General features: G+C 47.5%; 1 protein-coding gene across 2 annotated transcripts; it reads left to right on the top strand.

The window, feature by feature from the left end:
• The first annotated feature begins 449 nt into the window (after positions 1-449).
• LOC114652405 (uncharacterized) lies at positions 450-14,703 on the top strand. 2 transcript variants are annotated; one of them, XM_051927667.1, is made up of 12 exons: positions 451-471; positions 3,805-3,872; positions 3,969-3,995; positions 4,716-4,811; positions 5,911-6,054; positions 6,158-6,193; positions 7,238-7,318; positions 8,062-8,151; positions 8,960-9,013; positions 11,804-11,857; positions 13,048-13,178; positions 14,322-14,703. In XM_051927667.1, the coding sequence occupies exons 2-11, from the start codon at positions 3,819-3,821 to the stop codon at positions 13,150-13,152; spliced, it is 741 nt and encodes a 246-aa protein (XP_051783627.1). In that variant the 5' UTR covers positions 451-471; positions 3,805-3,818; the 3' UTR covers positions 13,153-13,178; positions 14,322-14,703. The 2 variants fall into 2 exon arrangements, with proteins under 2 accessions (XP_051783628.1, XP_051783627.1); XM_051927668.1 differs by lacking the exon at positions 8,062-8,151 and having other exon boundaries at positions 450-471.
• Positions 14,704-15,372: the final 669 nt, after the last annotated feature.

Below are 15,372 nucleotides of genomic sequence, written 5' to 3'. Positions count from 1 at the left end.
TCCATCTCCACCTCCTCCTTGTTCTCTGTGAGGCTCGTGTTCTCTTTCTTCCTGAACAGCAAACCTGACATTCACCAGAATGCGAAATTCTGAGAGCCACTCAGACGTCATGAAGTACCTGGACCCCCCATGCTGCTGTTTGTTTGTTCGTTCGTCTGCTTGTGCCACGGCAGTGAAAGCCCTCAGATCAGCATGACAGGGCAGAATCCCAGAGCAGCCGGAAGTGGCCGTCCACAGGCAGCCATGAGCTCAGACGTCAGCAAGCCTCCTAATCCCTGACGCCATCTTTGTGGTCACCTCTGAGCCATCCTGTGGCGTGTAGGTGAGAATGAGGCGAGTGGACCCCCCTGGTGACTCAATTCACTGCTGGCCTCTCATTGGCTCGTTCCTGGACTACAGCTCAGGTGAAACGACATAAAAAGGTGGATGACGCTGACAGTCGCCATCGGACTCGGGATCTGCGAGGTGAAGGTACGGAGCGTCTTGGTCTGTTTGTACTGAGGGGGCCAAAAGTGGGAGAGTGCAGAGAGAGAGATAGAGAGAATGCTTTAGGTACAGTAGATACATATCTAGAGCATCGAAATAGAAATTAACTAATTTGAAGGATCCCAGGGCTAAAGGCCAGAAACAAACCCCGTGCAGGGTGCCAGCCCACCTGAGGGCACACACACACGGGACAATTTCGGATGGCCAATGCACCTAACCTGCATGTCTTTGGACTGTAGGAGGAAATACGGGGAGAACATGCGAGCTCCACGCAGGGAGGACCCGGGAAGCGAACCTGGCTCTCCTAACTGCGAGGCAGCAGCGCTACCACTGCGCCACCATATTTTTATGTAGAAACTAATACATTAACGAAAACCTGAAATCACAAACTAATTATGAAACAGGAAAAATATGAGCAAAAAAATGCATGAACAACAGGAGCCCGTTATTATTAAACGAAGAAAGGCAAACCCTAGGTGTCCAGCGGGGACCGCAGCATTATCTGGGAGTCCGTGTCCAGGTCCCGAGTGCGTTTAGTTGGCTGAGTGAAGAATTTCTGTCTCACAGACAGGGGGAGCCGCTGAGTTCACTCGTTTTGGAGAAGCTCGACTTTGGGATGGGGACGTCACCTGAGTGTCACAAATCGATAGTGACACGTGACACAGAGGAGTTTGGGGGTAATTTATAGCTTGGGAAGTGAGTGATTGCTTGTGGAAGACGAGCCTGTATGGCGCCAGAGGTCAGCACCGTCAGTCCGTATGAGCGAAGTGGGGGGTCTTTAGGTGAATCAGGAGCTTTTGAAAACCTCTAAGCGTCTTAGTGGAAAAATAAAAAAGGGTGTGCATCTGAGATGGGGAGATGTGTTAGGAGTGAGAAATACAGCATAATGGCGTAGTTGGCAGGATACAGGAGTCATTGTAGTCCATAATGAAAAATAAAGGCGTGGTCCCAAAAAAAGACAATAAAATAGTCAGATAGCAGGCAGGGCTTAACTACCACAATGGAACGAAAATATAACAAACATATATAACGATATAACAAAAGAGTCAAACATGCAAAGCAGTTCAGAAATCAGAAGGTCAGGTCTTGTAAGTTATTGTCTGATTTTGAAGTTATAACCTGCCGTGTGTCATACTGATGACCTAAGCTAGAAATCCACAACATGCACGTCATGTGACCGGCAACCATGCCTGGTTACGGTAAACAAGATGGTGGCATCTGTGAAAAAGAAAATTGCAATACTTAAACATAATGTGGTGGTGTGTCATAGCCAGGGACTCGTCCTGGGCACTCCTATTGATGGATTTTTTTAAGTGTCTTTTAGGTATTCTGTTGTAATTTATGTTTCATTTGTGTCTTTTCTATTTATTTTTTTCCGTTTCTGTTCTTTTAAAGCGTCACAAGTTCTTCTGTTTGTTTTCACCTTTATGATGAACCAAAAAGGGGCGGGCAGCTGAGGGACCGCCCCCTGGCCTCTATTCGTCTTGCTAGGCCTCCGCGCTTCTGCTTTAACAATTGTGAAAAATTCTTTTGTTTGGTGCATCTTCTCTTTTTTGGGGGGGGGGGGGGGGGGTATATGAATTTTGAGTGTTTGAAGTGCTTTTTGTTTTGGCTTTATTTCTAGGATAATATTTCCAGGCTTTGGCATCGATTGCTCTAAATATAAGCAACATTGTTTGTGTTGTTGTTGGCCTGGGGTTTCATGGTTGTCCTCTCCCTTTGTTGGTTCTTTTTAAGTTTTGAAGCGTTTGCCTCATTTTGGCCGAAAAGTTGGCTTTGTGAGAATTTATTACTGTTGAGAGCTCGAGGATTCCTTAACATAAACCTTCCTAACGAGAGTCAAACCTGGCTAGTAATAAGGGTAATCACGGAATCTTTATAAATAAAAAATATTCCTTGTTTAAAAACTGCTCTTCAACAAAGGTAAACTCTTCAGAGCACAAAAGACAGCAAGGAGCTGCCGTCAATGGCAATCCAAGGCAAATGAAGTCCCAGAATAAAATCCAAGAGGTGAAGAACAGAGCACAGGTTCCAAAAATCACCAAAAAAGCAAATTCAATGAACCGCAGGGGACTGTGGCTTGTGCCTGCCTTTAAAGGGCGGCCGAGGGCGGACCCTTACCATGATGGGCAGGTGTCTCCGCCTCTTGTAGGACCACCCACAAAACACAAGGCCTGTAACAAAGGCAGGAAGGTGGATACATTAAAGGTAAAGAATATTGCAAGTCACAAACAAAAGCGACAGTAACACAAAGAAATAAACAAGAAAGACGTAAAATCAACATTTGAACCTCAGCCAGGGTCGTGAAATACGACAAATGTCAGGCCTCATTTGAAGCCTCGTATTGTGGAATAGCCAGGGTTTCATTTCATTATTTTTATATGTAATGTTTGTCTTTTAAATTGTTTTGTTAATTCTGCTTTTCCCTTTGTTCTGTTTATTATTTGTCTGCATATATTGTTTTGTTGTTGTGTATCATTTTTTATTATTATAATGATGTATATGGAAAAAAATAATCCGCTGTGCCAACCCCTAATGGGAGCAAGAAGAAGAAGAATTATTATAATGATGTAGTTCTAAGTTTGATGCTCTTTTTTCTCTGCCTGTTTTATGCTGAGCCTAAGGGGCCGGGGCCACCCCACTACTGTTTAAGGGCCCAGCGGTCCTCACGATGGCCGCGTGTTTATTTGGAATTTACTTTCAGCTTTTGGCTCCAATTTGGATTTTTTCTTATTATGTTCTTGCTTTGATTTTTCCGGTTTTGGAATCTGCCTTGTTTAATGATTTCTGTCTGACTCTGTTTGTTTTCTTTTGGGTTCAGTCGTTTCTGTTTTCAGTGTTTAAAAATATATTTAGCTAATAAATCATAAAATATTAAAGAGCGTTGCTTCTGTTATTGTGGGCCAGAGGATTCTCGATATCTTTCTTCTGTTTTGAGCGTTGGATTACGTACATTTTAGCTCTTCATTGAGTTGAGCCTGCACAGGCCGAAAGCCTGCTACTTGAGTTTGGGAGGCGACTGCCTTTTGTTTTATTAGGCCTCTGTTTTCAGACTAAACCTCACTTTGAGTTTGACAGCCAAGCAGATCACAAACACCTTGGAGTCGAGATTTGGGCACAAAGTCTCATCAGTTCAATTCCTGAATGCTTACTGAAAGCAACCGCCCAACATGAAAGGAGCTGCCCGCTTCTGCCCTCATTTGCCCCTCACGCTTTTGTCCCCAGCAGATGCTCAGGTGTCTCATTTTCTCTGTGCTCTCCGTCACTCCGCTCCGTCTGCTGCGGCATCTTGAAAATCCTTTTGTGTTTCCTTCACAGAAGTCAAAGCCAAAATGAAGCAGGTGGTCCTTCTGTTCTGTATGTACTCAGCATACGCCATCCTCCAGGTAAGTGACCGGACCACCTGACACGTCTCAATGTGACATCTGGCAGGCTGAACCAGCGCTCTGTCTGATGCTCAAATGTGCTTTTCTTCTTTTCAGGTCAATGCTGGGGGTCTCAGCAAAGAGGTACGTCAGCCTTCACATTTCTAGTCGCGGGGTGGACCCCCTCATTTGATATCTCTGTCAAATATGTCAGTCAAATATGATTGGCCCTTACTTGGCACTGCTGGCAGCCTCCTCATGACTGACATATAGAAACACAAATCTATCTATCTATCTATCTATCTATCTATCTATCTATCTATCTATCTATCTATCTATCTATCTATCTATCTATCTATCTATCTATCTATCTATCTATCTATCTATCTATCTATCTATCTATCTATCTATAGTGCCTTTCACTCTATCTATCTATTATATAGTGCCTTACACTCTATCTATCTATCTTGCCAACTATACCAATATTAATATCTATCTATCTATCTATCTATCTATCTATCTATCTATCTATCTATCTATCTATCTATCTATCTATCTATCTATCTATCTATCTATCTATCTATCTATCTATCTATCATAGAGTGCCTTTCACTCTAATCTATCTATCCTGCCAACTATACCAATATTAATATCTATCTATCTATCTATCTATCTATCTATCTATCTATCTATCTATCTATCTATCTATCTATCTATCTATCTATCTATCTATCTATCTATCTATCTCTCATGTAGCGCCTTTTCTATGCCTCTCTGAACTTCACTGGCTGACTAAGTCACTGAGATGTCGTCTTGTGACTTTCACCATTTTCAGTAACACGTCACCCCTGATTTTTGTTTCAGACGCTGGGATTAATTGGTGCCCTCAATGCTCTGAACGGTGGGGTGGTGAACAGAATGAACGGCGCCCTGATGAACATCCCTCCTCAAGTGGCACAGGTTGGCATTCTGTTTGTCTTTGCTCTGCTTTGCCATCATGGCACACATTTTCCACTTGACCTCAGCCTCTCAAGCCCACTGCCCACTTGCGGCCCTGTTTCCTGGTTGGTGGTCTGGTCTAATCTCTGCCTTGTGCAGGGTGGTCCTTGTTTTTATGTCAGCTAGTGGTCTCTGCCCAGGGTCAGTTTCAGCTCATGTCTTACGCTGACTTTAAGAAGATTGAACGTTTATTTGTTAATTTTCGGGCGCGTGCCCAGTTGGGACGCAAATGCTGGTGTGCTCCGTATTCAGTTTGGCTCAATCACAAATATTGAACCTGATGCTGAATTTCAGCTCATCCATGTTAAGATGCTTCTTTCTGGTTGAGCACTCAGTCCATGGTTGGCATCATGAGCTCTGATCAGCTCGTTACCACCAACATTCTGCCAAATTTCCCCCTGAGGACAAGTAAAGTTCTGCATGTCTCCAGTCTGTGGGATGGTCGTATGTGAGGGTCCTGCAGCACTCCTGATGGTTTATTCACCAAACTCCTGATATCTGACCAGAGGTGACCAACTGTAGGAAAGGCTCAGTGTGGGCACCAATCACCTGTGTTTAGAGGGGGCGTGGCCTAAAGGTGCTATATTAAAATATGGATGACCCTTGTGACTGACAATCACTGGCATGTCCTTGGAGTTTTGTGGGGATCTCATCTCCAGAACCATTTAATGGAGTCTTGTGGTGACCATGGCCACCCTATAAAGCAAATTCATTGATTAGAAAAGCATCATTCAAAGTCAGGCATGTTAGTGCTGATCTCCCAAGTGAAAGGCACTATACTAAACGAGGACTGACTCAGCTTAGTGCTAAAGCTTTTCGTAGAGAGTGTAGTTGGCAGGACCTCAATATCAGATTTCATGGAGAGACGAGCCAACGAGGAAGCAGACAGGAGGAACACTCCACAGGTGCCAGTTTGGCTGTGTATTTTGATTCCTCTTCCACCAAAACCTGTCAGGTGCCAGAGGTGCAGAGGCCTCATGCCAACCAAATGAAACCCTCTAGGAACTTTTAACTCTCATTTGGCCTTACTCAGCTGGGTGTTCTTTCTTGTGATTTACAGGTGCTGCCCGCCATTCAACCTGTGGTCTTCCAACAGCCAGGCATTCCTGTGGGTCAGGTGGCTGTGCCCTTGGCTCCCGAGCTGGCAGTCCCGGTGGTGCAGCAGCCTGCGCTTGTGGGGCCTTTGCTGCAGCAGCCCAGTGGGGTAAGGAGGAAGAGGAGGAGGAGGAGGAGGAGGGGCCTCTTTGTCATTCATGAAGGGGACGCATGACATCCATTCACAATGTCCCTTTTCCATTTTTGTGCAGGTCCTGTCACAGCTTGGCCTCCAGCAGCCCATCCCGGTAAGAGTGTGTTGATGTGTTTGGGTGCTTGCACTGCAGCTGGAGGTGGGCTTGGGGGCTTACTGGAGATGGCATTGGGCCCCAGTCATAACAAATATATATAAATGACTGTACCGTACCTATTCAAAGGCGCTATATAAAAAGTGAAGGAGGCTGATTAGTGTAAGACAGGCTGACGCCACTGTGGCCCTGCGGAGTCTCCATGTGTGTTGTGTGAATTGATGACTTCCATTGGACCCCGTCCTTCCAATGGCCCTTCAGTGGCCGCTTTGAGGTGGAGTTGGTGTTCCTTTAGTGCTGTCGTAGGGTCTGATGATGACCAGTGAAGACCTCCACGAGTATTGGTGTGGCTGATGCAGGTGGGGTTTGTGTGTTTGTGGGAGACGTGATGTGTGTTGCTGTCTTTAACGTCTTCTTATTATTGTGTAAGTTGGAGCCCAAGGTATTTGTAGTGTTCACCCTCTGCCATGGTGTCAGTTCGTTTGCCATTTCTGAAGGGATGCCCACCTTCTCTGAGGATTCCTATTTTTTACATCATCATCCTCATCATCCTCATCATCTTCATCATCATCATCATTAAATATATTTTCTGTCATAGTCCTGTTGTTGCCACCCATGGTGAGCCCAGGCCAAGACGCAGAGCAGTTGCCTGTGATGTTTGCACCCGTGTGGATGTTTGAGGGGATTGTGTTTGTGTGACATGATGCCTTTCAATTGGCTGCTTCTGTACTTATATGTTTGTGCATTGGTTCAGATGTCCTGTCCATAGGCTTTTCATTATTATTATTATTATTATTATTATTATTATTATTATTATTATTATTATTATTGTTGCTGTTTGTCTTCTTCCTCCTTATCTTTGTTTCCCTCTTATTATAACCATCGTCCATCATCCATTCCCTTGTTCTTTGGTATTGTATTCTTCTTATTATTATTATTCTTGTCTCTTCCTCTTCCTCATCTTTATCTCACTGTAATCAGCGTCCATCAGCCCTTCACTCATTAATCTGAATATCTTTATTGTTTTTTGCTTCCTCCCAACAGGGTCAGCCCCTCTTCTTCCTCCTGCCTCAGCCCAATGTGGCAGCTGCCCAGCGCGCCTTGGTGCCAGCTCTCCAAGTGCAGGTATTGCCCTCTCCGTTTTATTATACAGTACAACTTCTTTCTTGTATAGCGCCCCCCACCAAGCACAGGCGCTACACAACAGTCACTCACCCTGATTACTAACACGCTGACCTGGCGCACACAGGAGTGCAGATTCATTAAAGCCCACAGAGGACGAGGGGCAGACAGACGGACTAAACAGCAATGGACGTAAACCTCAGTTTGACCTTCCACCTTTAGAGTCAGAGCTGCTCTCGGCTTTGTTAAAGTGTCCCAGTGACAGTCAGGACACACAATTCAAGGTGACCCAAGTGAAAGTCCGGTCATTATGTTAAAATGGCAGCTTCCACTTGCAGGGTACCTTTAGGTCTTTGTCTCCTGACAGGCCTCTGCTGGGTCACATTGGTGGATGGCAGGCAGTCGTGCCCTCAGCTGGTGGCTCACCACCTCATACGGACGCCAGGCCGGTGACACTGGGGGGGATGTTCTTTACTTTTAAACAAGGCCATCTCCTGAGGGAAGCAGAGGAGCGGCCATCCTCTTAAACAGTCACACCAGCGGAGTGTCTCCATCTACAGTCACTCACTCAGCAGATACAAAGCGACTTACAAAGCAGAGTAGACATCAGCCTGGGGTCTGCTTTGACCCACTCTGAAGATAAAACATGGCACCTGCTCCCGGCAAGGCTCTTTATTTAAATCTTAGTCTGAGCACACAAGCCCAGGTATGGAGATAAAGTCTGCAATATTTATTCCATTCTCTAGGGGGCGGTAGTGGATCCAAACTGCAACCAGCAGCAGGCGGCGGCCCAGGGAGCGGCTCAGGCTGCAGTGGCGCCCATCAGGAGAGTGAAGGTACTTCAGACTGGCATGGATTTGTCTTTTGTGAACTTGTCCTCCTAAATGGTTTGCCCTCTTGGAATCCCTGGCCTTATCCCCAATCAACACAAAAGTGTCACCGGAAAAGTGACAAGACTAGAAGGGGTAGGGGGTGGGTGACTAGAAGGTTTGGCGTCCACTGCAGCAAGACAGGAATGTCAGGCGGCACATGGAAGGTGTTTAATCACAAAACAGAGGGGGCAGACGTTTGAAGGAGACACGGGCACAGCAGATTCGGCCGAGGCACTTTACACAGGGCACCCCAACAGCTGCATGATGACAATTTACAAGAACGGGCGCCCAAGCATGACCTGCTCACCCCCATTTTATTCCCTTTCTTTGTACGTTTTCAGAGGACGTCCTCCCTCATTTCCTGCCTTGCAGCCAGCGAGCCATCGTTTTGCTCGTCCCGAACTGGAGCTCTAGTCAGGGTGGCCACTTTAAACTCCTTTGTGCCTTTCTCTGATGTCCCTGACAGTCCCTTAATGGCTCTGATTAGCGGCGTCTGTTCCTTGGCTTGCTGCTAGTGCCAGTGACACTAACTTTACTTAAAAGACCACCATGGACCTCCAAGGGGACATGTCCTCCAAACACGTCGATTGCTTATATTTTAATCCGTCTTGAATGGGTGGCACAGTTAGTTCTGGATAAAATGATGGCAGCGTCTCAGATGAGTGCCCTCCTGCCTACAGTGTGATGCTTTGTGCGAATTCGCGTTGCTTGCTAATTTCACATCAATGGACTCTTTTTCTTAAATTGTATTTATTTATTTTTTATTTTGTAGCACTCAGCCCCTGGGAATGCCAATCCCATAATACCCGCTGCCGGAGCCCTTCAGGTATGCCATTTGTCTTCTGTCTTTCCAGGGATTTGGTTTTTGGGTGGTCATTCAGGCAGCCGTTACAGTGAACTCTCCTCGATATAGCGCCAGTCTTGAGTGAAATCAGCCCACAGATGGTGTCACTCGTGCCACGCGTGACGTGAAGTCAGTTTCAGGGTGTAAGTCTGCCCCCTTGTGGTCTCCCAATGGCACAACAGAGGCCAATCCCAAATATTGACACTAGGGACTTCTATTTATTTTAAATTATAGTATTGTTAATTATTTTAAGGTCAGGTAAGTGTGGCAAAGTGGGCAAGGCTTTGGATCAGATTCCCCCACTGACAAGTCACTTCATCTGCCTGGGCTCCAGTGTGAAAAAACTGTGACCAATGGTGTCACAAATGTTTAAATTTGCTTTGGATAATGGTGGCAGCCAAATAAATACATTAATGTATTATCTTTCCGGTGTGGCCACTAGGGGGCTCTCCTGCCACCCAAGCCTGGCACAGACAGACGGTAGGCACAAGCGTTTGCAACACACAAAGCAGAAATGCTTTTCTTTCATTCCCCCTGCAGCACAGTACCATAAACAGCACACAGCACTTTTTCTTTTCTTTTCTTTTTCTTTTCTTTTTCTTTTCTTTTCTTTTCTTTTTTCTTTCCACTCCTCCACTGGCACACTTTGTCTCTCTTCCTACTGACTCCGCTCCCTGAGTGATGGCAGTTGGCTCCTTTTATTCTTGTACCTGGAGGTACTTCTGGTGCCCCTACAGGGAAGCCCAATAGAGGAGGCCTGCACCCCCAGGTGGCAGACCCCAAACCCAACAGGGCTGTGCCGAACTTTAAGTCCCAGGAAGCCCTGCAGGGAAATGTGGCACCGTAGAAACCCAGGGGGGCTGCCACTTTTCAACTCTGTGAAGATAATGCCCCGACCACTCATTCTCTTCCATAATCTTGACATCCCAGCAGAGTGGGGTCCGTGTCACTGGTTAGAATCCAAGTCTTGGCCAAGCCCGTCCGATGATGGTGGCTGTGCAGGTGGGAGACTTGCCACTTTTACTTTGTTCTCAGGGTGTGGCACACATGCTGTTGGCGGGGTGGCACCTGAGTCAAAGTTCTGGTGACCTGCGCTCAGTTGCCAGCCTGCTCACTTTGATCTTGAATACTTTTTTTTTTTCCCTTCCCATCTTTTTTTTTTATCCCACATTCCAAAACGTTGTAACTATTGGGCGCGATTTGGCATTGCATTGGCATCCTGCACGGTCCTGGATGTGGCCTTATAGCAGGCAGCCACTGATTCTCTGCGACTTGTTAATAAAATGGATGAAGAGAACATTTAGGATGGCATCGGGCATCTTCTCAGCTTTGGGGGGGCGCTGACTGGGTGGGGCTTGTGTGACCTCCCAGTGCACTTGTAGCCTTTAATGAACAAATAAAATTCAGAGCAGTGTCACAGATATAAGAATGACCAAACACTGCAACATGCAGCCCTGCGTTTGTGATGGAACCTGTTCAATCTGGTTCAGGATTGTGGGGGCCGGAGCCTACACCAGCAGCATGGTGCACAGAGCAGGACGAGGTGCCAGCCCACCAAAGGGCACACACACACACACACACGTAATTTAGTGCTGAGGAGGAAACTTGAGACTTCAAAGAAAAACCCCTAGGGACCTGGGGTCAACATGCCATCTCCATACCAGGCAGTGAGTGGGCTGCGCTAAAATCAGCACCACCATGCCACTGTACCACGGGGGCACAGCTGGAAACTTTACACAAAACTTTAGAAACACACAGACATGTGAAGTAAGTGACCAGGTAGTGTGGTGGGCAGCAGGACTTCAGGGACCTCCAAAACTCGGCTTGATGTCATTTGGGACAATGGAACTGAAGAGGGTGTTGTGGCAGGCATGGGACCCCACCTGGGCACCCCAGCTGCATATGTTCCAGGGGAGCAACCATGGGCAACTCATGGGCAACCTCCCCCGGGACGCTTGGTGGATGCCTCAGCCTCCTGCAGGGCTCCATGGGAGATGGAGTCCTCAACAGCCCGGTTGGGAGCTGGGGTGGCCACCAGGGGGTGCTGCATGGATTCCACAGCCCAGCTGGACAACTCTTCAGCTCCACCCGAAAGTGCAATTGGAACCAGGTGGTCAAGCACCTGGAACAATTCCGGGTGGGCTATAAAAGGGGCCAGCCACCCCCACACAGTGGCCAGAGTCAGGAGGAGTGGTGGTGCCAGTAGGGCGTGTGTTGGTTTGAGTAGCCTGAGCTTACTTGGACTGTGTTGTGGCCGGGGGGCTCATGGGGAAGACGTGCCCTCCAGCTGAAGAAAATAAAGTCATTTTGTGTTTGTGCCTCAGTGTGAGTCTGTGTCGGGTCAGGCGCTATACAGCGTCCTCATCACAGTGGACGAGCCGTAGCAGCCGTCACTAACATTGAGGACTGTCACTGCACCCTGCCGAGTTTGCCCCCCCCGCTCTCTCTCTCTCCTGACATTAAACTCCATCACAGACAAGCTGCTCCATCAGTTGGTGGTCTTTTGGCTGCTTGTAGTCCCCAGCGTCCTCAGTCTGTGTCCTTGTTGTGGACTGTAGGGTCCTTCAAAACCCGACTTGATGGAGGAGTTAAGTGGTCAGCACTGGTCATCTTTGTTGGCCTGCCCTCGTCTACAGTTTATTAATGTGCTGACGCTGTGACATTACGACGAGAATCCATCTAATCAAACGTCTTCAATAGGACAGAAGGAGGGTCTCTCTGTGGTGTGACGTTCTGGTTTGGCTGACACCTTTTTTCATTTTATTTTTATAGGACTCCATACCTGGGAAAGCTCGTCCGATAATGTCACTGGCAGATGTCCTGGGGGTAAGTAATGCCTTGGCAAGACCGTCACTCTTGGTGGCTCTCCATGATGTCACCTATAGCATCTCCTGGCTGGTATTTGGGGATTGGTGCTCTTCAGGAATATTTTTGTCCCGTCACTAACATATGGCCACCACACCCTGGACAAGCGGGCCCTTAATGCCACATGTCAACTGTTTGTACTGCCAGCCATTCACTGAGGATGTCCCTCCATAGAGGTGTGACTCAGGAGAACGGGCAGTGGGCACACGCTTGATGGCTTCCAACACAGAAGATGTAGTTAAGGCAGGCTGAGAAGCTAAAATAAAGAACACCCGAATCCCATATTGAATTCCCAATGTGAAAGAATTGTGTGGACAAGGGTGCAAATGTTTAGGGCGTCAGCCTGACAGAGAGACAGTCGATCTGCCTCAGGATCAGATTAATAAGTAAAAGAAAAACGTGTCGAGGGGCTTCTTTACGCCATGGAGAGCTCAGTCTGTGACAACAGAGGGTCCCGGAGTGACGACCAGCATAGAGCTGAGCCCGAAAGGGGCGGGGCTTGGAAGGTGTGCAGAGGGCGTGGCCAGGCGTCGTCTCCCTGGTCTGAGCTGCGCTGTTAGCAACGGCGCCCCCTCTCGCTCTGAAACGGAAGTGAAGAATTCAGCTTAGCCTTTTGGGTGGTCCCGATGGTACAGGGGGGTCTCGGATTATGGCAAATCCACAAAACAACAAAATTCTTTTAAGATGAGTATAAATTATATTTCATCTAGTAAATTCTATTGTTTACTTATAAACGATGCCAAATGATTTGGTGCAGATGATGGTGGGATAGGAGGGACGTCTGGGCGTCATTGCTTAGACTGCTGCTGCCCCTGTGACCCTGACCCTAACCCAGATGGCTGACCAGGCCCCATACTGTAAATGGACTATGGCCAGGGAGGGACTGGCGCCCCCTGCAGGTCTGTTTCCTGCCTGGGATAGGCTCCAGCTCCCTGACCTGAGAATGTTCAGTTATCTTAAAAAGTAAATTCATAAAGTGATAGAATAGTAAGAGAAGAAACCAAGTGACAGTTCTTACATTAGAGAAGATGGACCGATTGACCAAAGTTAAGTCTTATGTGCCCAATGGGCTTTTGGACTGGCACCTGGAATGCCGTTTTCGCTTTGATCGTCATTCATCTAAATAACACGTCTTGTCTTTTCTCTTCCAGCTGCCACCAGCTCGTGCCACTGTGACACCATCAGACGTTAAAGGGGGTGAGCCTGCCCCACTGGATGCTTCGCCTACTGAACTAGCAGCACCAGCTTCACCTTAATGCCAACAGTACCCGGCGCCTTAAAGGTATGTGAGAGTCTATCCGTTTGTCCATTGTGTAGCCCCTCAGCCACCCCACCTGCCCTTCAGAGCATGTCATCCACCTGAAGCTAAGCCATCCAGCCAGTACTTGGATGGGAGACCCACCAGGAAAGTTTGGGTCGCTGCTGGTGAGGCCAGCAGGGGGCGCTTAACTTGTGGTCTATGTGTGGACCACAATGTCCCAGTGATGGGGGACACCGTGCTGTAAAGGCTGGTGAGATGAGATCCCTGGGCTCCTTTCAAAAAGTGAGGCCCTGGCTAAATTGCCCACCACGACCTTGTGCATTGTGGCCCCCTAATCATCTCTCTCACTCCTTCATCGCCTATTAGCTAACATTATGGCTGCACTGGCATCATCCAGGTGGGTGCTCCTCTGTGTCTACGTAAAGCACTTTGAGGGTCCAGAACAGCGCTATATAAATGTAGTACGGAGAGGGTCACAGAAGATGGCACCTATTCTGGCAGATTTAGGTGTGAGGGATGCCAGTCCATCTCAGATGTTGCTTTTAAACCTTGACCCATTTTTAAATATGCCTGGCTGTGGTCCTGGTGGCACCACTCAGCTTTTAGTTCTGAGCAAATGAGTGTCCTCTTGTCAATTTTGTAATCAAACTTAATCTCAGGCCATGTGAAAAACAAAAGGCACCCCCTTGTCTGAATGTTTTATTGCCCTTCTGTGGGTGGCATAATGGGGGCACACAGGACCTCTACCCAAATTCAGCTCACAACAACAGTGCCCTCTGCTGTAATGTGACTTGTTCTTCACCCAGCATCTCCACAGGATCCAACTGCAGAGTTGCAGTCCCATTTCATCACCGCACATCTACACCAGCAGTGTCAAGTGACATCACTCTGCTCCTGTCCTACACGCTAAGCATGCCGACCCCCTGGCCTTATCTTCTGCTGTGAAGCTGCTGGCCCAGACCGGCGGTGACGCACTGTTGGTTCACCCTGATTGGTTGTCCCAGTGAGTGACTGAGTGTAGAGTAGCCAATGATGTAATAGCGCCCCCTAATGGCAGGCTGCTTGATTGCTGCTGGGACAACCTGGAACAGACAATGGATGGATGGTGATGTCAAAAATCAAATCATCTGAGGTGACTAACGGAGATCATCTTTCATTTTTTAGGTGGCCTGTGGGCCCGACTGACTGACCGAATTCAGACCTGAGCACCGATAAACTCGCCTACAGTTTCTGATACTTAAACTGTCTTATGATTTACAAGCTGAAATGGAGACGAGATTATTAAGTCTACAAATGGGGGGCACCTTTGGGACATCCAGCACTGTCTGCTCAGCTGCTTACCTTTGATAGCATTAAGTGTGCTTACGGTGAAAGGCGCTATATTAAAATTCTGCATTATATCCTTAACACTGAAGCTGATGCTCCTTTTTTCCCTTTCCACGGTGTGCCTCTTAAACTGGGGTGAAGGTGGGTGGGGGGCACACGAGGGGCCGCCCTTCTCTTTGCTGTATCTGTGCCACTTCACAATAAAAGTCCTGGCATTTCATGACTTGTCTCTTTCTTGGACTCTTCTCCACAACTCGCCACTGTTCATCGATGTGTCCTCCTTATTCGGCTCTTTCTGTAGTGGGAGCCGAGGCTGGCGAAGTGTCCCACTGGGAAGGGGCAAGACCCTCGTGATTTCATCTAGCACCTTCCATGATGGACGCCATACCTGAGCACGTACGGGTGTGGCACAATTGACAGGTTTTGAGACATCTGACACCCCTGGTCCTCCTTCACACCACAGTTCAGTTTCTGCTTTGGTCCCCGCTCTGCCAACTTCAAACGTTTTAGAAAGAGTCGTTTGAGCTCTGCAGAAGTTGTTTATTCAGTCCAAAGACATGCTGGAGAAGTTCCAGAGGGAGACATAGTGGAGGAGAGGCTCTTGTGAAGGTCACCTGTGACCCATCAACCGCTGCTGTCACTTTAATAACGTCTTCTGCGTTCGATACAAACCCCACTCCCTCAATGCCGTGAGCGGTTTGGTGGTCCCGATCTCAGATGGTTTACTTCACATTGGAAACAAGTTCTAATTATGATGACCCCCAAGGTTCAGTTTGGAGTCCCCACTCTTTTGTCATTGTATCTACTTCCATTAGGGGGGCTTTGCTTTATCCATACATAGAAAGTCTCCTTTCACTTTGATGCTGATGATCTGCCCATGAAGTTTAAT

Source organism: Erpetoichthys calabaricus, chromosome 5 (genome assembly GCF_900747795.2).
Source record: "Erpetoichthys calabaricus chromosome 5, fErpCal1.3, whole genome shotgun sequence".
In the NCBI taxonomy this organism is placed as follows: domain Eukaryota; kingdom Metazoa; phylum Chordata; class Cladistia; order Polypteriformes; family Polypteridae; genus Erpetoichthys; species Erpetoichthys calabaricus.
Note: the sequence above shows the minus strand (reverse complement) of the source record. Positions and strands in the feature narration are given on the sequence as shown.